The following is a 22313-nucleotide window of genomic DNA, read 5'->3' as shown; positions in this document are numbered from 1 at the left end:
TGAGTCATATCTATATGGAAGCATCTTCAGGTAGTGAAGATTCTAATTTGTTAAAATCATGATCCCCGGGGATAGGGCGGGGCCACAATGGAGGTTCAAAGTTTTACATAGAAATATATAGGAAAAATCTTTAAAAATCTTCTTCTCAAGAACAGCAAAGCCATGATGAGTCATATTTATTTGGAAGCATCCTCAGGTAGTATAGATTCAAGTTTGTTCAAACCATGACCCCCGGAGGTAGGACGGGGCCACAATGGAGGATCAAAGTTTTACATAGAAATATATAGGAAAAAATCTTTAAAAATCTTCTTCTCAAGAACAACAAAGTCATGATGAGTCATATTTATATGGAAGCATCCTCAGGTAGTGTAGATTCAAGTTTGTTCAAATCATGACCCCCGGGGGTAGGGCGGGGCCACAATGGAGGATCAAAGTTTTACATAGAAATGTATAGCAAAAAATTTAAAAATCTTCTTCTCAGGAACAGCAAAGCCCTGATTGATCATATTTATGTGGAAGCATCCTCAGGTTAGTGTAGATTCTATTTTGTTCAAATCATGACCCCCGTGGGTAGGATGGGGCCACAATGGAGGATCAAAGTCTTAAATAGAAATATATAGGAAAATTTCTTCTTCTGAAGAACTGCAAACCATGATTAGTCATTTTGTTCAAATGATGACCCCCAGGGGTTGGGTGGGGCCCATTTGGGGATAGAAAGTTTTACATAAGAACATATAGAAAAAATATTTCTTCTCAAGAACAGGAAAGCTATATTTAGTCATATTGATATGGAAGCATCCTCAGGGTAATCTTTTCAATACTGAACTGATTTGTGCTTTTGCCTAGCCAATGTGCTCAGGTGAGCGATGTGGCCCATGGGCCTCTTGTTAAGTTTGAGTTACTGCCCCGTATACAAAAATATTAAATTGCAACCCCACACCCCCAACTGAACGAAATGAGGTCGATGTAAGAACCAAAAGGATTAACGAAATTAACCAAATATTTTTTTTCATAAGTGAGCCATTTCATTGAGAAGTATATGTTATGTTCCGACTGATTTAAGAACCCCACATACACTGCACACTGAAGAGTTCCCGATTCTATGGTATTTTTATGCAGTTAAAGTAATCTGTCTTTTGATTAAAAGTAAACTAAATAGAAATCTATAGTGTATTACTTAATTTTTAATCAATTCAAGCATTTTTAAGGTGTTATTAGCCCAAGATTAAAAGATTGAACACTTTATTTGTATGTATATTCCCCACTAAAGTAAACAAGTGATTTTTGTTCCATCAATACCTCGTTGTCTTTGAACATTTTTCCTGGATGTAAGTGCCGACACCCTTGTTGAAAATCAAATAAATGTTTGTCTTTTTGTCTTTGCCCATAACTTTTGATTGGTTGGAGTTATGGCTTTCGTATTTCACATGCATCTGTATTCCTTGTGGCAAGTCCTTTCTTTGGGTACAGACATATTTGACCACTTGACTTTGTAGTTTGACCCAATTTTGCAAAATTTTACTAAACTTAACCTTGGCCATAACTTTTGAACGTTTGGTGCTAGGACTTATTTCATATGTGTATTCCTCTTGATAACACCTTTCCAGGGGTATAATTTTTTTTTTTTTTTTTTTTTTTTTTTTTTGCCTTTTGACCTCGGAGTTTGACCTACTTTAAAAAAAACTTTAACCTTGGCAATAACATTTAAACGGTCAGTGCTAGGATTTTCACATTTCACATGTGTATTCCTTGTGACAAGACCTTCCCTTGGATACCAACCATTTTGACCCTTTGACCTTAGAGCCTGGCCTACTTTTGAAAATACTTTAACCTCGACCATAACTTTTGAACAGTTGTTGCAACGGCTTTCATATTTCACGTGTATATCTTGTGAGAAGGCCTTCCCTTAAGGAACCATCAATTTTGACCCTTGACCTTGGAGTTTGACCCACATTTCAAAAACCTTAACCTTGGCCATAACTTATGAAGGGCTGGAGTTAGGGCTTTCATGTTTGAGTACTGCAAAATTGAAGTTTTTAATTTCAACCTCTCATGCATTCCATTTCCTTTCTACAAACACCAACAGAAACGCTAGTTCAAATAGCATCAGACAGCTCTGATCAATGCAGATTACACCTACCTACCCAAACGAAAATTAGTAATTTCACAGTATATAATTGATTGCAAGCAGATCAAAATTTCTGTTGATCAAGCTAACAAAATGTACAGTCGGTGATAAATCCTTGTTGAGAGCAAACAAACTGCAAGTATAACAGTGATTTAATTTGTCTAGTGTGCCCTTGGATTAGAAACAAAGATCCTGGCCAGGTCTTGGGTAGCTACATCAATAATGTTGCTCTCTTACAAGAACAAGTAATGCTGTAATTTCAAGGTGAATTGAGAAAAAGAAAGTTAACTCTATTTTATTTTGAAATTCTATCTTCACTAGGGAGTTATAATGACAGGTTAGACTAACTTACTTGTAAGGTATACACTTGATTTTGACACATAATTATAGTGTACCATGCTAGGTCAGCCTTCAGGGGCATGCACAGTTTATCAAGTTGCTTCTTTTTTAGTTTTGGTTTCTCTTTTTTATATATATCATACCTGGTTTTAAGCTATGCATTGTTTTTTATCAGTGATTTAGTTTAGTATGAAAATAATGATGCCAACACACTAAAATTGGTCTACATCTACAGTCTAGGGAATGTTATTGGATGGCTGCCATACAAATTTACATGGAGGGAAAATTGATGGCATCCATATAACTGAGACCAAGACTTCTTTTAACTAAAAACTTGCCTGATTTCAAATGAAAGCATATTTACTGATACAAGCATATAATGTGTAAAATGATATGAAGAAAATGAGACTCAATATATGTACAATGTTGTGAAAATCATGTGTACAATTCAAAGTCAATCCTCCTAGAGCTGTAAAAAGTCCCTTCCTTGTTTGAGGTTTTTCTGACAAAAACTCCCTCGGGAAAATAGTCTTCCTCTGTCCACTTCAACATCTGGGAGCTGGTGAATGGACCGTGGATTTCCTCATCTTCCGTTTTCCATTTATATTCCCACATCACCTCAGATGTTGTAAGGACAGAATCTTCTGGGGGAAAAAAATCAACATAGTCTTATTTACACACAGATTGTATGTTTAGCATTCATTATGCATTTGTTGGACTTTTTTAATGACATCCTCAATTGTTATCACTTTTGCACTGCAAGGAATGCTGAAATACTTTGCATTTTAATCAATATTTAGATTTCTTTTGAAAATTAATTTTCATTGAGGCAAAATTTTCCACAAATGAACAGAGGAAGAATTTTATCTCCTGCAGTCAAAATCTAGGAAACTTTAATATAAAACTATAAAATATACATACCTGATTTTGATTCAGTGCTACTTTCCTTCTGTTCAGATTTTGACTCCTCTGTGTCATTTTGTTTACTGCCATCTTTTTCACTGGTTTCTTTGTCAAAATTTTCTGCAAACATATCCAATGCATCATCATTGTCTATGCCTTCTGGGATTTCAGTTTTCGTTGGTTCATATTTTTTCAACAAAAAGTTCACTTTTTCGTATGTCATTTCATACACCTCCATGTTCCCTGAGCTCAGCACTCTATCTGCTAGTTCTGTCAGCCTCAGAAACTTCTTTTTGTCTTCCTCGGACTGTCCATCCACTTCCTGTGTTTTCTGTTTTTTTGCTTTCCACCTCTGACTTGCAGATTGCATTTTCCCCTTGTTACCCCCCAATCTACGGAGTGCCTTTGCAATAGTTTCACCTGGCTTTAAATAGGTCAATATTTCTGTATATGTTTCTTTCTCATTGAAATTATCCTCTTCATCCTCCGACTCTGAATCAGCCATTTTATTGGCATCCTCCTTTTCTTTCTCTTTAATTTTGACCCAGTCAATATTATCAATCCAATTGTCTTTAATTTCCTAAAAAAAATCAATGACTATCATAGTCAGTACATGTATATGCAATAAAACATCTACCAACTTTATGAAAAGAAAAATGTAAAGTTGAAAATTGTTTGTGGTATATTTTGTCGAATTCAATTAAAGAATTCAATATTAAAGATGATTTTAAAGTAGATTCTATGTACAAAACCTCATGTTAAGAGTTTATCATTTATTAGATTATGATGCTTGTTGTCATATATTCAGTCACATAATTTATGTAATTCAGATAAATAATCCCTTTTCTCAATCTAATTAAAATTAGATCCTTTACGCTCCCGTATTTTGTTATGTTGTTATAAGTCTTACAGCATCATAACAAAATATGGGAGCATAAAGGTTCCAAGTTTTATAACGGCACATATCAAAAACGGGAGCGTAAAGGACCTACTTTTAGTTAGACTGCTCTATTCTTAACATTTGCAAAAGCTATATTACTCTTCAAATTAAAAGGTTCTTTTATATTGCTGTTAAACCCCTGTCAATCCTTAATGACAGATAAGATCTCTTGGAGAGATTTTAATATTACACATGTAATTGCATCACTATACAGAAATGTCAGGATTTAGTTAATGATTAAAATTTTCTTCCTTCATTATAAACTAGTATAACTTACAAAGTTATACAAGACCCTAAAGCTTTAAACATTCTCTTTGTATATAGAAAATGAAAAAGTCATATTGAGTATTGTATCACAAACAAGTGCTGACAGAAATCAGTAATTCTGGTGTTTTAACCTTAACCTTTGATTCAGTTTGCCAAAATCTTAAGGCATTTTCTCTTTGTCCACCTAATAACTACAAAATCATATATTCAGTCAAACCTTGTTATCTTGAACTCAATGGGACTGAGAAAAAACTTCGAGATATCCAAGTAATCAAGATATCAAGGGTAAAATGCTTAAATAATAAGGGGTTGGGACTTCCAAATCAGTTTGACATATCCATGGTATTCAGTGTACAAGATACCAAAATCAACCGCTAAGCATTATTTAGAAGTGTTTACAGACAGATAGACAAACATGGGATTATTTTTAGACATCTGAATCAGAAATAAAAGGCCAGTTGAAAAAATCTTTGTTACTAGGTCTACAAACATCTACTTTAATAGAGATTCTATTAAAGCACCTGATTTCTGGTATACTTAAACAGACAGGATTAAACTTTAGTCAATTTAAAGAAATAAACAAATAAAACAATAAACAAGCTCTAAACATTATAAATATACTGTCCATTATTTTGCACTTGTTTTAATATTTATGTTACCTTTGTTTTGTCAAATATGTACATCCCATCCTTATCAAAATGTCCTTCCTCCAACTCTTCCTTCATGTTGAAAGGTGTTACTTTAATTCCTTCATAGGAATCTATTGTTTCATCTTCCTGGCCTTAAAAAAGAGAGTTAAATGAAAGAAAACTATCAACATGTTACATGGCTAGATCTGATTATTTTTCTGGAAAGTTAACATTTTTATGGTCCTAATATTAACAAGGTCCAATTTTCAACAGTTTCATTATTTTGCTTATATCTCCTTCATTTGCCTGAGAACAGACTCATCTTTGTAAACAAATCGTACTACAGTAGACTTGCAATTGCATCACCTACATGCAATTGGTCCTTCGGATAAGACAGTATAAACCGAGGTCCTGTGTTGCAGTAAGTGCTGGCACAAAAAAGTTCCCTCACTGCTCTGACCTCACTGCTCTGAGTGCTGAGTACAGGTCTAACTTTGCAACCCTCCACTGGAAAGTGGTGGTGTCTCAATATGAGTGAAAAATTCTCGAGGGATGTTAAACAGACAAACAAATCAACTTATTTTATATAGGTAAGTGACTTATTTCATAAAGTTTCTAATGTCCGATTTACTTTAACTCATTTTTAAAAAGATTCTTGGATTCATATTACTAATATAAGCTTGCAACACATAATTTGACAAGATACTGTCTGCCTAGATTGAAGAATCACTGATGAAACTTACACAATCCTGCTTTTGGAAAAAGATACCAAGACAATTTTATTTTGAGTTTAATGCAATTATTTTTTTTTTAATATCAAAATCTAAGAATCTGTTAAAATCTGAAAGAGAAAATAGTGACATAATTTGAGACTTGCATTTAATATCTTAATGTTTAGGTCAATCCTTTATATTAGTTATCTAAATATAAGCCATATATACCAACTGCCCTCCCTTATGCTTACCTGTTAATACAAAATGACATATATTCAGTTTTGGGTGCAATGAGGTAGTACAATGTGCATCCATTGTATTTAAGAATGACATTTAACCAATCAAATGCTAATTCTACCTTTGTTGAAATTAATTTCAGGTTTAATAGCAACAAATTTAACATTATTTATATCAACATTAAAAATTTGTTTTGTTTGGCCTTGCATATCGATCAATTATGAAACTAAAGAAATTATGACTTGGTTATTGCAGTGCAGTTGTTTTTATGGGACACTTTTTAATGAATTGCAAATGGTAAAGCGCTGCTTGCACTGCCAGCTTTCACAACAAAGCAAGAGTGAAGAGAAAAATTGCATTATACAGATTGAATCATTGATCCAAATGAATTTTTTTCAGCATTTATTTCGAGATCCACAATGAAATGTGATTGTATCTCTCTGCAAACTGCATCCTCACAGTAACAACAATTAAAAGTTCACCAAAATATAAAATCACCTTGATTTAATGTGTATATTGCATATATAGATAACTGAAGTAGAATAAATGTTCTTCGTTAAAAATGTTACTCTTTTCAGACTTCTTTATGCTAACAGATGATGTCATGTGACATCACAGTCTAGACTTTCCAAATGTCTCTTGTGGTCTGATGAGGCGTATCCAAATGAGTTAAAAGTGAATATAGGTATCCAGTAATACACAAACTTACAAAATTTCGAAAGGCTTATTTAGACTCAGTTAAGGAATGCAATTTACATAGGACATCATGTGACGTGAGTTTAGACTGTCTTGTGTGGTTTGAAGTGTTCAAAAGTGTATGCTATGTAAAGGGTTTTTTTATGGTATACAACTGCACTCGCCCCAACTGTGGCCCCATAAAACATATTACATACAAATAATAGCAAGCGCAGCATGCTCTTAAAGCAACGCCTGTGCGAAGAGAAAATTCGGACTTTGAACATTGATTGAAATGAATTTTTTTCTGCAGTAACGTGTGGAACCATAATGCTTTGCAAATTGCATCTCAACGCAAACTAAGTTCTCGCGGTAGCATCAAAAGTTCAACAAAAAATAAAATCACATTGATTTAATGGATATAATCATATTGCAGAAAAAAACAGTAGATAAAACATTCATCATTAAAACTAGTACTGTTCAGGCTTTGATTTTGTAATGCAACTTATACGACGTCATGTGACGTCAGAGTCTAGATCGACGTACCAAATGACACGTGCGGTTTGAAGAAATGGATGAAAATTAAACTGAACAGCCATCTCCGCTCGCCCCAACGGTCGCACCGGCAACATATTAAGTTGAATAGCTATCTAGAAAAGATAACCCTTGAATGATGTTTCTACAGCAAAAATTATTTTTGTGGATATTTGTTTATTTGAAATATAGAATTGACACATGTTATAAACTATCGAAATAAGGGCACACGGGGATACCTTCAATGTCATCTTCTGGAAGAATTTCATAATCTTGACCCCCTTCATCCTCTTCATCGCTATCTAAAGAATGTTTTTCTTTGAAGCGACTTTGCTTTTCGTCGCTTGTTTCATAAATATCACTTATACTGCTTTCTACGTCTGACTTTCGCTTGGACATGATGATGATTTGAAAGTTAAAACCGGAAACGGTGCAACAGGTGCACATTAGTTTGTCCCATATCTGCATACTTTAAATTGTGAAAAGATGAAGGCAGTTACTTTTCGTAAGTATTACAGTTATTGATGTTTGACGTTTGAACACATAGAAATATTTAGGAACAATATGAATAAATCCATATTCAGTCATAAACTTAGTATCTGTTTGCATACGAAACAATTGTGCTCGAGTCAATCTTCTCGCCAAGAAAAAAACAAAACGAAAAAAAATGAAACAAATAAAGAAATCCAAATATCGTCTTAAGAGACCTTATAAGCATTTCAATTAATTACACAATATTTATTATAATGTTTCATGCATTCCAAATGGAATATTATTACCATTATATTTCTTCGTCATGAATTAACCCATTTTTACGATTGTTGTTGAAAAATGGCTGCATTTTCTTGGTTACGGATATGATTTATCATCGTTTCAAGTCTTCTTGGCAAGGTGCGAGATAGTTACTATTTTCAAATTCAATAGATAATTTATATTGACTTCAATATGATGCCTGTAAATTGATTTTAGAAATGATATGGTTGTCACCTTTGCTGCAACTGCAAGCAGAGATTATTTATCATGTCTTTGGTGTAAGCAATTTTTGTTATGCATATCGTCGGAGGTCTTAAATTCCTTATGGTCCTAGAGTCGCACCCCTTTTATTTTCCTCGATTATATCGCAAAAATTGTTCGCTGCTGTTACATCGTTAGAAAAAAATTTATTGGATTGCTTTTGTCAGGTTCAGCACAATCTCTTGATTTAACTATAAAGCTTGAACATGTTGAAATAGCTATGTAGCTTTATTAAGCTTTTTGGACAAATGAGTTGAAGACCTGCAGCTTCATTTTTTAAGGAAGAGAACTTGACAACAAGCTAACTGGTACATGTATATTGTATTTCATTCTGCCTTGTCCACTGGAAATACTAACATGCATTTGTTAAGGAACCACTGTCAATTGAATCCCAACATTTCAAAATATTTCATAGGAATAAATTCCCTAGAATGTTAGTTTACCAGGTAATCCCTGCAAATAAATCTTCTCATAATGGTTATTGCTGGTTTATTTTTAGATCTGAAGATATAAACTAAGATTCTTTAGTTGTGATAGTAAAAGAAATTTCTGAATGCCAGTAAGAACAGATCTACACATTATGGAACCCTCTTCTAGTCTGGGTGTTGCACTGGATTTAATTCTGAAGACACTGATAGCATCTCAAGATTTTGCCAATCTTCAAACAAAAAATTGGGATGCCATAGCAAGGCTTATACCAGGATCAACCCCCGGACAGGTATGAAGTAGAGTTCTTACTACTGCATTCGCTACTTATAAGAATCAGTAAATAAACTGGTTGGTAAAAGCTGAACTAAAATTTGAAATTGGTGGCATGAGTGAGAATTCATGATCTGTGGCTATTTTAGATTGCAAGGAGGTATGAAGAACTTTTATTGTCTGGAGATGTTTATGCCATAAACCAACTTGAGAAAAACTTTACAAACCCCGGCAGCTCCCTCCAGACAAGTTTGTCAGAGTCTGATGTTAGCAGTAAGGCAGGTGGCAACAGTGGCCAAGGCTCAGACAAACAGAAAGGTAAAGTCCCTCACAGTCAAAAGATTATGTCATTTCTATTGTACAGGCTTATCTGGAGTACATTGTTACATATGTAGCAAATGTTATTTCCTTCCAAAAATAAAAACAACAACAATAAATTTCAATGCCAGTTTAGTTTTAAAAGTAAAAAAAAATATTTTGAATTTAAAGAGTGGTCACTTCTCAAGTACATAGATTTACTTGCTGTGATTTTTGCTGGGGATTTAATGATATAATTCAGACTTGTCCTAAAAGATGTATCTGTTTACATGATTGTAAAATATAATGCTGTTCTGAGTGGTAGGAGTAAAGAAGATAATATGTTGACGGTGCAACCGTTAGGGCGAGCAAAGATACCTTTCAGTTTTAATTTAGATCGGGCTCGTCAAACAGCATGTGACTTTTGCTACGACTCTGACGTCATATGACGTCGTATGTATGTCGCATTAATTACCAAAACGAAGTCTGAACAGTGCTAATTTTAATCAAGAACATTTGATCTACTATTTTTCTTCTTTATATCCATTATATCAAGGTGATTTTATTTTTTGTCGAATTTTTGTTGCTACCGCGAGAACGTTGTTTGCGGTGAGATGCAATTCACTAAGCATTATTATGGGACCACAGGTAACTGCGGAAAAAATTCATTTGGATCAATGTGCAAAGTCTGAATTTTCTCTTCGCCCAGGCGTTGCTTTAAGAGCTCGCAGTGACGAGCGACGCTTCACGCCACTCGCTGTGCTCGCTATAAAATTGATGTATATTTTTTGAAATACATTGCTTTTAGGGGACAAAGATGACAAAGACAACACAGATAACAGGAGTAAGCAGGGAGGCCGGAAAGCAAATGACCAGGGGTGAGGACACAGAGAATTGCAAAATGCATGAAAATAGAGATAAAATTTCAATGGAAATCCATGTACCTTGAATTATGTTTGTCTTTTTTCTAGGCCAATAATGACAATCCATGTCTGTGATGAAGCAAAGAACTGTAAGTTAAACATATGTCTTACTTAAATAATCAAATTATATGATTAAGAATTTAATACCAATAAAGGCAATGTATGCTAAGCAGTTACTTTTCTTTAGTTAGGAACATCTTATTCAGTTGTAGTTTTCTTCTTTTGTGATAATTTCTTTATAATATTTTTTTGTCGACTTTGAAATAAAGCTTCTGATCCTAAACAAGGCAAGACACAACTTGCAGGTATTCACTGGAGACACTGATTTAATCTTGGGAGAGTGTGCCTTTGCCATTTCATATAATAATTATCTGTTCAAACCTCATTTTCGTGTATTTGGTAATTTGCACTCTGTTACTGGGGGGTTCACACCAGATTCCTTCACTGGAAATGACTTTGACACATGCAGTTTGATGTGACCACATTTTCCATTCTTAGCCATCACATTTCATAGGAATTTTTTTCCCCATCTTCAATAATTTCACAAAAAAGCAGAACCCCTCTTTTCTCACTAGAACCATTAACAATATTTACTTCTAATTATCTGCAAGAGTGTTATGAAAGAAGTTGGAGAGTGATCTGACACTGATGCAGCGGTCAGTAAACCTTTTGATTTTGAATTAATTATTTTTTTAAAAGCCTTTTCTGTAGATCCATATAAATGTACTTATAGTATATTACATGTAAGTATGTTGACCATTAGAATTTTGTATTTAGTGAAGCAGGATTTCCATTGTCCCCGAGACCTGCTGGTTCAGGAGATGAAGTATTTTGCTGAATATCTGTCCACTGATGCTCAGAGATGGGAAGAGGTCGATATTTCTGTACATTGTGATGTACAGATATTCGATTGGTTAATGAAGTATGTGAAAAGGAGCTCCAAGGATCTTCCAGATAAACCCAAACTTGGTATGTTAATTGGTCTAGTCTTTGTATACTTTTTAAGGACCTGTGACATTAGTTTAATGATCAATGGTAAAGATTCATAATAAGGTACTTTTGATCTCTGCAAAAACAAAGCATTTGATTATCTTGTTGTTTTTTTCTTTCAGAGGCAAATAATGTCATATCAATCCTGATTTCATCAGACTTTCTAAAAATGGATACTTTGGTAAGCTCTCTCTTTCTCTCTTAATAGTTTATTCTGTATTTCCTTTGGCAATCTTTTTACACTTTTGTGCTATACATGCAATTAATTTCTAAACTTGGTCATTTTTTTCCAAAAGGTTCAGGAATGCATTGAATATTGCCATGAAAATATGACTGCAATTGTAGCAACCCCCTGCAACATGAACTGTATCAATGACAAACTTGTAGGAAGGTAGAGCATTCATTGGAATATGCTTTAACTGAAACATAAGTTTACATTAATGTATTTGATTAACTTGAGTGTTTTGAATATTCATTTTCATTTTGTTCACTATTTATTTCATTCACACTAGGATAGCTGATTTGTTTACACATAATGAGGCAGATGATATCAAAGACCGAAAAGATAAATTCAAAAGGTAATGAAAGTTTTCTTCAAGCTGAATTAAGGAGTAATGCATGGAATTTTAAAACTGTTTTCACAAACTTGATTTTCTGACTAATGTTAACTTTTAGTGGCAAAGTAAATAATTATATGTGACAAAGATAATGATTGTAAATTTTTGTAAAATATCTTTCCAACATGTACATCTTTTATACATCTGAACTGTTTATCCTTGAACAGCAAGCTTTTTGCCAAAAAGTTGGAAAAGTTGTTTGATCCAGATTTGACAAATCCAGATTCTCCAGAAAATGCTTCCACCCTATTCAAGTGAGCTTAATTATTGTAAACTAATACTTGGACATTGAACAACATTTGTTTGATTCACTCACTAATTAGATAGACATTGCTTATTTATTATACTTCTGCAACAAAGTTATGGTTTTGATATTCTGGAATTACATGTACATCCATTCATCCATCCTTCTGCATAGCTGTAGATATGTTGATGGACAAAATATTCTATCTCTCCATCTGTATGTCTGTGTGCTTGATTATAATTCATTATTTACCTGTAATTCTGTTGGAGGTACCTAATCAGATTACATATATCTTTTTAAGTACACATTCATATAGATCAACCAAGGAAGAGAGTTCAAATAGTATCAATTGGCCTTGATCTTTACCTAAATTTTGATATAAAAACAGAAAATTATAAGGACAATCACTATAATAATGATTGCATTTTTTTATTTTATTGATACTTAGCAATTCAGATTTATCTTTTTAAAATATGCTTTCCAATGAAGAATGCTTCATTTATTTCACATTAAGGAAGCTCTTAAACACTAATGAAAAATGCTTTTTGGACTTTGAGAAAAATATATCATATAGAGGTGCACATATTCAGTGTATCTAGTTCATTTTCAACATAGGGTGCCTGCCTTATTTCTGCAGAAAAAAATTTCAAAGACAATGAACTATTTGTGAACAGAAATTACTGTTGTTTACTTGCATCGGGAAAATTAATGGAAATAATGTATTCAATTACTTAATCTATTAAGAATACTTTAATTCATAAGAAATTGTGTCATTAACTGTAGATTCCCATTTATTCTATTTTTCATCTAAGGGCAGATCATTCTAACTCAATAAAACTACCCTACAAATAGAACTCTTTAGTGAGCAGTGTTTAGAGCTTCCTTAAGAGGACTGGGTATAGTAATGGTCATTTTTAAGACTTTAAACATCATTGAGGAGAGGAGCTTGATTTGTCTAAAAAACACCGGAAATTGTTTTAAATATGATACCTGTTTTATTGTGATAGATGTGGTTTTTCTTCTTGAAATAATATTTTATGTCTAGAATGATTATATTTCTAATTTTTAGTGGATCTGTTGGGTAAATTTGTTGACAACCCAGCCTCTTTAACGAGAGGATTATTTTGATTTCTTCTCACTTTATTTACAGATGTTCTATTTGCAAAAAGATCATGACACAGAACTTGGAAAAGAAAATCAAATGCATGCCTAGCAGGTAATTATTACATGTGGATTCTGTAATGAATGAAGTCTGAAGGCATATGGATCACAGAATTAATCACTATCTATACATTTTACCAATGTTAAAATGTTAGCATACTGGTGTGGTGAGTGCAAGAGGATTTCATAAAAAGAAACATTCAGTTATGAACTTTTATTCTGCCATTTTTCTTGAATTTATCCATTTCATTCATATGAAACAGCAAAAAAAAGTGGAGTATTTGTTTTGAATAATGAGAGCACAAATCATTTTTCAGAATGACTGTAGAAAAGCGTGGAAAACTGACTTTTTGTCATATGAGAGACCAAAATTTTGATGTTAATGATTACCTCTTGGAACTGAAAGGACAACTGAAGTCGTGGCGGGATGTGTACTGGAGGATATGGGGATTGATTAATTACCTCACCTGTAACAGATGTAAGGAAGTGTTCCCCTGTAGTGAGTTTGGACACTGTAAATATCATGCAGAACCCACACGGTTTGACAATGAAACAGGGATGTATTCATGTATTGGGACATATCCTTGTTGCCATCTGAAAACTTTAAGATTTGATCCAACACAGCAAAACAAGGTAAAGTAAACTACTAAATGTGTTACTAAACTAGTGTTCTAATGACCAGTTCAAATTACTTTTTAACATCATTAAGGAAATGTTGTTTTTTTTTTCAAATCCAATTCATAGAACTTTGAACTACCAGTATTTGGTAATCAATGTTATGTGATAGTTATTGTCACAGTAGTATTTACATAATGAGCTGTGATAAATCAGTGAAGTCACAGACCTTTAGTTAATTAATAGGTTGTGAGAAAGAGTTTTAAAGATTGATGCCGATGTTTTTAATTCTTGCTTGCTGTACCAGGGCTGCCGTGTGCGAGATCATATCGTGACAACAATGACAGAAGTGAATGGCTCAGGTGAACTAGATCTGAGTAAGACATGTCAGAACCATGTGTATGATGACTTACTGTCACATAGGGACATAGTTTGTGTGCCATATCAAAGACTAACAGATGCCAGGTACTGTCTGTGTGTCTCACTTCTTTTTCACATCCAGGGTGTCGGGTCAGGGACAGGTGTCTGTTACATGTCCTTGATGTCAGGTCAGGGACAGATTCTGTTTCATGTCCTTGATATCGGGTCAGGGACAGATTCTGTTTCATGTCCTTGATATCGGGTCAGGGACAGGTGTCTGTTTTATGTCCTTGGTGTCGGGTCGGGGACAGGTGTTGCTGACTTATTTATTTTATCAATCTAACAAATGTATTTTTTTTGTCCTTTAAAAAAAACATTCAAGTAATCGTAGAAACTAATACTCCTGTCTTATTTTTGTGTAGGAGACTGGATAGGAGATTGGATTCTAGTTTTCTCTTAATACTGATAATTATAATAATAATGAAGTGTGATTAATCCGATTATGATCATAATAAATAAGTATATATGAATTATTTTCCATGAATTCTCCATAAAGTACAATGCAGCAAACAATTTCATTTTTAATGTAGAAAAATATATTTGAAAACAGTTTATGAATTTATAGATATGGAAAGTATGACTGGAAAATTTAGAAAAAAAAATTTGCATGGAGTGGAATTGCAAATAATCTGAAAAATACCTTAGAATTATGGAGATAAAATCTTGATGTATGTTTTATATACTGAAGTAAATACATTTGATATAGATCTGGATCAGGAAGGTTAGTGGCGTGATAATTTTAACACAATTATATGTACAAATACTTTACGAAGATTGCATACTAGTCATATTTATTCAGATTCAGTCATTAGCTATGGCCTGAGAGTGTTGCTTTAAAAGATATAGGAAGAACATGTGTGATATGTCACTATTTTAATAAATTATCATCCAAGATACACAAAATTAAATGAGTGAAGGTTTTGATGTGCTGCTTTTTTCATCTTCTTCCTGCTTTTACTATTTTCTCTCAAAATAGTCTGTTAAATTAGATAATGCAGAAGGGAAGTGTACACGTAGAAACTGTACTTTTATTTAAACACATTTTAATTTTGATATCTGCTCCTCTTTATATGGTATCATTTAGTTGGTAATTAATAGATGTATATATCTCTTTTTTTCTTTGAGAACTATAGTACTTACTAGATATATTTATAACACACAGAAGAAGACAGAAATTAATTCTTATAAATGGCATTATGGAGATTTACTAACATATTGGATTTGAAGTTGTACAGTGTATTTATATAGTCATGCTGTAAAAATTGTTTTGATAGATGAACTTGGAAGAAAAAAATAACAATGAACAAAAAAGAACAGAAAAACAACCCATTAATTTACTGTAAATCACTTTATATATGCAAGAACTTTATTTATTTCTTGTGAGACTCAGAACTTGTCAAATAAAGTTCTCACAGATAATTTGTTCTTAGGTTCGAAAATTTACCTGATGATAACTCAATTTAAGTTTTGGCAAGTAAAACTGAAACCCAAAAAGCACTTGATATTTATCAGAGTCATGAATTTTTTTTTTTTTTTACCAATACATGCAGTTAAATAATATAAGACAGATCATGCATTCACTTTTAATAAAGAAAATCTCAAAACAATTCTTGGAATCACACATCAAACAAGTAAAGGTATTTTAAACTGTGAACTGAGTAAGATTTTCATGTTAGTACCGTATTTACCATATTTATTCAGCACCTAACTTCACACCCAGTCTGTAAAGTCTAAACATGCAGATGAAATACTTAAATTTTTGCAGCATGTCTCTTTATAAATACACATAAATACAGAGATTAGATCAAGTCTAATTTGTTAGTATTATATAGATCTGACTAACTGTAGTCTTTGTATGAACACAGACTAATTCTTCTGTACAGCGAGTCATATTTCTCATTAGTGTGACATCTCTTGCTTTGCCATTACGATAGTATGATACGTTTGTTTTGGTAGTCTGTAGTTCATTATGAATTAACAAATTTTTGCTTTCTTCTTTCAAGTTACTACATATGGTTTTTAATTAGAATCATCAAATCTTTCATGTAGATCATATCTTTAACTAAATTTAAAAAATTGACCATTTCTAAAGGGTGTTTCAGAAGCTCTCAAAGTGCAGTAAATACATGTATATTCTATACCTCTTATCTGTATATAGTGAGATGGACTTAAATGTGTTTGAGAATGAGGAGTTCACCACAAGAACAAAGAAGGACCATGGTATTGCCATACATCCATCTTTGATGTCTGCAGTTGATGATGACAAGAAACAGGGGGAGGTATGATGTCAGTTAACACTACATACTACAGTAGTGGTACTTAGGGCCAGGCTCTGTGTGTGATTATTATATATCCAAATGTTTGGTCTTTAATATTAGAAGGTAATGACTATTGGGAAAATTAACACATTCAACATTCAGTTGGGAAAAAAGGTACCTTTTTTGCAATTAAGGACAATCAAGAGCCTTGGTTGCCACCAAACTTTAGTCCTCTCATATATATCTCACAAGATATTCCCTCTTCTCAAAGTTAAAGTTACTGAAGAACACAGAATTTTAAACATTAATATTTGTCCTTTATCAATATATTCAGTGTTGTTATGTATCTTGTTACTATCACTGTACAATTTTAAATCATCCAATCAGATTGAAAATGGTTTATCAATTCTTTGGACAATGGGTTTTAACATTTTGATGTTCTGCTAGTGATCACATTTTACTCAGCTTGACAATTTAGGGAAGAAAACCTTCCTTGCCTAAAGTCACCATTGATGGTTTAAGAACATTAAGAGTTGCCTGTCTTTTATATGTTACATTACAATGGACCATGAACTTGTTTAGCAACTATTGTAAATATAATGATTAATTTTAGTTTGTAAGGCCAGTACCAAGACTTCAGGCCCTGACAGTAGAAAAAGAGTTGTCGTTTGAATACCATGACATTGGGATGGGAGAGAGCGATGATGAACTGGGTGATGATGAGATTCCAAAGGGGACAGGTAAGACCATTGATTTAAATATGTTTGTATGTATGTCCCCTTTTCATTCGTGCCAATGTTTCTTTTCAAATACAGATAAATTCCTTTGCTTGTGTTGTAAAACTGGAAAATGTCAGGTGATGTCAGATTTAGATTTGGTCTTTCCACCAAAGACAATTACTGTAAACCAACTTTTATTCGCGTGCGAGAAATTTTCGCGAGGTTCGCGAGAGCCTTGTCATCGCGAATATTTCTTGCCGTGAACCGGTCCTTAAAGTCTCTCTTTCTATTAACAACAGATCAAAAAAAAGGCTTGATCGCGAAAATTAATCGTCGCAAACTAGTTTATCCCCGGTAAATCGCGAAATAAAGTCGTCGCGAATAAAAGTTGGTTTACAGTATACTGGAATTTAATGTCTCTGTGTGAAAAGAGTACTACTATTTTTATGTCCAATCAATTTTGTAGGTCGGAAAGCCAAAGGTTTTAGGAAGTCCAGAGTGACAATAGATCCACAAGCAATTCTGCTGGATGCCCCTGACTTTGAGTAAGAATCAAATATGTTCTGAATATCAATGGTTGTGATTCCAATAAGATAAATACGTGTTTTTGGATTTTCTTAGTGAATGTTTGAAAATGACATGAAACAAATTATTTATTGATTGTGTGTATTTGTATATGTATGTATATTGACTTTTGTCTACAGAAGGCCCCGGGGAAGAATAGTGCTTGCACTAATAGGGTTACCTTCTTTAAATAAAGTATTATTATTATTATTATTATTATTATTATTAACGGGCAATTTAATAATCATTTGATCATCAGAGCTATCTGATATTTGGTATGATTACCCGGTGAATCTGTGTGATTGTTGCTGAGATACATGTATATGAAACACAATTACTACATGGAATATTATTTGCTCTCTACAGTCAAACCAAGAAGTCAACCTGGGACACGGGTCGATCCATGAGGTACAACCAGGATGCACAGAGACAGGAAGGTCAGTGACCTTTGATTCAACTGTAATTAAAAACAATTCATATAGAGAATAATTATACTCATCCACCAGATAAAATTAAGCATAGTGAGGCAAGGTGTCTGAGATTTTAATCAAATCATTTATTTTTTTCTAGATCACAGAAGAATGAAAGATATAAGACATTATTTGACAAGACTGAGACTTAATCCAGATAAGATAGATAAACCAAAGAAAGAGGTGAGATTAAAACTAGAAAAAATAAACCAAAGAAAGAAATGAGACTTAAACCAGATAAGATACTGTATATCACCAAATTCTCATGACAAGTTAGTTATTTTGTTTTTAAAAGCGATTCAAAAATTTTCACAAATTTTGATTATTGTTTTGTAAAATCATTAAGAGTACTTAAATGCAATAATGGAATTTTGAAAGTGGATGACCTGTTATCAGGTTCACAACACTGTGCTTATGGCATAAATTATTCAGATAAACAAGAAAATTATTCACATTTGAAAGCAAGAAAAATTTTCCACTTGAATATAAGCATGACTTGCAAATAAAAAATCTTTCTTAAAAAAGTGTGGGGAAAAATACTAATTTAACAAGCAGGGACAAAACAGCAGTTATGTTGGAAGGGAGAGTTATATATTTCACCATTTTTTTAAAGAAAAAAAAAACATGGAAGGCAAAAATAGTACTTACTAAATTTCTACGCCTGATCTTAAGTTAGAATTTTTTAGAAATTGAATAAAACCTTGATATATCAAACTCAGTTGAATGACAAGAAACTTTGAGTGTTTAAGATAATGAAGTTGGAACTTAAGTCCAAGCTGTTATTTAGACCATGGGAACACTTTGACATGTGTTAACTTAAACAGAGTTGAACCTCAGTATCACAATAAGGATATGTCAAATACCAAGGATACTTATATCAATCACTTTGTTTTAAACACAAGGCTTTTGTCAAATACTAGGGATCTGTCAAACACCAAGGTTATCTCAGAAACAAGAGACAAATCGAATACTTAGACTACAGCAATACCAGGGATATATCAAATCCAGGGATATTTCACATCAAATACTTATGGTTATGTCAAATATCAGGCATTATTAGTTATGTAGACACTTTGAGCCTCATGTTTAATTAACACCAGCAATATGTTAAACACTGGACTTTTTCTAATACCAGGGATATGTCAAATAAGGGATTTGTCAAATACTTAGGAATATGTCAAAAACTAGAAATATTTCAAATACTTAGGGATATGACATATACTAGGGATATGTCAAAACCAGGGATAATAGATACTAGGGATATGACAAATACCAGGGATATGTCATATATAAGGGATATGTCAGATACCAAGGATTTGTCCATATTAGAGACAAACCAAACTATATATATGTCAAATGACTCAGAATTCCTTTTCATTATTTCTAGCTTCAACTTCATTATCTTGAACTCTTATATATCATAAAGCTTTTCAACAGTCTGTATATGTTTGATATATCAAGGTTCAAGTGTATTTTAAAAAAAGAACAATACTTATAACAGTAAGAGAATAATCTACTGGTAGTAATAAAGAATTAAATTGTTATAAAACACAAATCGGAACAAAACTTTGTAGTTTGCTGGTGGTGCCTTCAGTAGGCTAGAGGCCCAGTGGAAGATCAACAATCTACAACAACAATCCAAACAGCAGACCATGAATTCCTTCAGGTACTAGTCTGATGCTTCTTGTTAATTAACTGTGCATTTAAGAAGTGTTGATTACATTTATATGTATGTGCATTGTAAACTGCATTTGAAGCTGATTTGAAGTGCTTATGTTAGATGTGTATAAAGCTTCCGTCTATGGGTGTTGGTATCACCGTGAAATAACTGATTGTTGAGCATGCTCACCTTAGAGGATTTTAGAAACACAATTAGAATTTTGAATATGTACATAAATGTAGAAAAAATTGTAGCATGAATTTTAAAATTTGAAAAAAAAGTCATTCATTCATTAAAAAAAACTACTATTAATAATCAGAGGTCGTGGGGCTCCCATCCGACGAGAGAGGACATTCATGAGCTAACCTCAGGTTTGATGTCAATCAAATGCATGCCTCTGTTTTTTTCTCTTTCCCTTAATTATGCATGGGACTCTGTGTTTTCCTACCTTCTGACCTTGACCTTGCACTGTTTATTGTTTTCACTCATGTACTTTTTAGGACATTCCCATACATCAATGCATACGCTCATAAAGCACAATAAAACATTTTTATGTGCGGGATGAACTTTTTAGTACTATTCCAATGGCTAGACAAAGCATGAGAAACATGCTAGTCAAACTGTGAATATGACACATCATTTTAGGTATTTTATATTTCTAGATTGAGATACATGTATGTAGTAAATGGTTAAAATGGGTGGGCTTAAGGTTTTATATCTAGGAAATTCCCAGCCACAATCGTATGATAAGGTCAGAATCTTTGCTTAGCATGGCAATAACTACTATATTCAGTATTTTGTTCAGGCAGAAGCATCGGAATTATCTCAGTTTATTTGAATCAGTTCAGTCTACTTCCAAGAAATAGCCATGACTTGACAGTTACATTTTCTTTTTACCTGTAGTTCTGAAAAGATTAAAAAAAAAGGGGGGGGGGGGGGACTCATCTCAAGTATTTTATATTTTGTTTATGTATATTTAATCAATATATATTAACCATTGTGTTTCTTGAGTTACTCTGTATATGCAGTTCTTAATGTTTACCTTTGTATAATATTTGTTTTTTTTTTAAATTTATATTTAATTACATGAAGTACATTCATTTATAAGACCTTTATTAGACATAGTGCAGTATTCTTTGAAAGTGTCTCTTAGGAAAGTTTTATCATGTTTGTTTGGTTTTTTTTTTCTTTTTTCTTCCTTTTTTAAAAAGAATTTGACTGTTAATTGTTTTTGAGAAATGAGCACTGCAACCAAGTCAAGGCAACTGTAAATCGCTGTGTATAATTTTTACATGCTTTTCTTTACGGGAAAATACAATTCACCACACATCAATTTTTGCACAAAAACCTGACATGAATTATGCTTCCTTTATGTTTGAGGATTTGATTTGCTTTCCTGCACTTAATGTTTTGCTTTAACTTTTTGGCTTGAATTTAATTTGCATGATGTGGCTACTCTTTGTTTTAATCTTAATTAGTTAACATTAAATTGTATCATTTGATTTTTATTATAGAAAAAATGACATTTTTGAATACTGTTAATAATTATTTGCATGTTATCAAGTTGTCTGTCAATATTGAACAAGAGGTGTAATAATCATGTCAAATTTGCTACAAAACTTCACAGGTATTGCATTGTAAACTGATATCTTATATTAATTATTTTTTTCAGAGCTAAGCCTGTCAGATTCAATCAAGTCAGGAACTCTGTTTCTTAAATCTCTCAAAAGACTTTACAACCCCTACAGAACAAACTGCATTCTCAGTATACCAAGGTACCAGTACACCAAAGAACCACTATACCAAGAAACCAAAATCAGAACACAAGGGAACTAGTTTTTTTCTTCTTTTTTTAAGGCTGACTACTGATATTTTTACAACTACTGACCATGTGTTGTTTTTTTCTCCTGAACACTAGGCCATTTATCAAATCTTTTATCTCAAATATTTTTAAAATCAAAAATATCATTTGTTGAAGAGTTTTAGCATAGATTTATTGGATTTGGTGTTTGTAACAAAGACATTTTTTATTTGAATGTTTGATTTTTATCCATTTATTTATTGCAGATAATTGTTAGTGATATTTTAATAATAAAGACATTTAAAAAATGTAATATTTTTTATGAAACACCATCTTTTAATTTTGAATGCATATTTCTGATTTCATGGTTTACTAATCAACATAGACATATGTGATAGAGACTTCAGATCAAGGAGCTGGTAGAAATTATAAAGTTTAACCAAGGTCAAAGGTCATGTTAAGTCAAATCTGTATATTGCGTTGAATGAGCAGCTGA

General features: G+C 32.8%; 2 protein-coding genes across 4 annotated transcripts; one reads left to right on the top strand and one right to left on the bottom strand.

Moving 5' to 3' along the window:
* Positions 1-2805: 2805 nt before the first annotated feature.
* Positions 2806-7799, bottom strand: LOC133196658 (CD2 antigen cytoplasmic tail-binding protein 2 homolog). The gene is made up of 4 exons (XM_061332518.1): positions 7605-7799; positions 5237-5358; positions 3389-3950; positions 2806-3111 (listed from the first exon to the last, which is right to left on the bottom strand). Exons 1-4 carry the CDS (start codon positions 7762-7764, stop codon positions 2903-2905), a joined length of 1053 nt encoding a protein of 350 aa, XP_061188502.1. The 5' UTR covers positions 7765-7799; the 3' UTR covers positions 2806-2902.
* A 416-nt stretch (positions 7800-8215) lies between these two features.
* Positions 8216-22030, top strand: LOC133197629 (SANT and BTB domain regulator of class switch recombination-like). 3 transcript variants are annotated; one of them, XM_061333744.1, is made up of 22 exons: positions 8216-8256; positions 8879-9097; positions 9228-9396; positions 10184-10253; positions 10347-10387; positions 11076-11267; positions 11411-11469; positions 11585-11679; positions 11801-11866; positions 12073-12159; positions 13300-13365; positions 13628-13943; positions 14233-14390; positions 15052-15066; positions 16504-16624; positions 17217-17343; positions 17789-17867; positions 18253-18323; positions 18457-18539; positions 19931-20022; positions 20336-20387; positions 21689-22030. In XM_061333744.1, the coding sequence occupies exons 2-21, from the start codon at positions 8933-8935 to the stop codon at positions 20379-20381; spliced, it is 2118 nt and encodes a 705-aa protein (XP_061189728.1). In that variant the 5' UTR covers positions 8216-8256; positions 8879-8932; the 3' UTR covers positions 20382-20387; positions 21689-22030. The 3 variants fall into 3 exon arrangements, with proteins under 3 accessions (XP_061189728.1, XP_061189730.1, XP_061189729.1); XM_061333746.1 differs by lacking the exon at positions 15052-15066; XM_061333745.1 differs by lacking the exon at positions 20336-20387.
* The last annotated feature ends 283 nt before the right edge of the window (positions 22031-22313 follow it).

The sequence above is a fragment of the Saccostrea echinata genome, unplaced genomic scaffold (assembly GCF_033153115.1).
Source record: "Saccostrea echinata isolate AGI-Se365-2 ecotype Australia unplaced genomic scaffold, CSIRO_AGI_Sech_v1 ptg000030l, whole genome shotgun sequence".
Classification (NCBI taxonomy): Eukaryota; Metazoa; Mollusca; class Bivalvia; order Ostreida; family Ostreidae; genus Saccostrea; species Saccostrea echinata.
The sequence above is the reverse complement of the archived record's forward strand: the minus strand, read 5'-3'. Positions and strand labels throughout refer to the sequence as shown.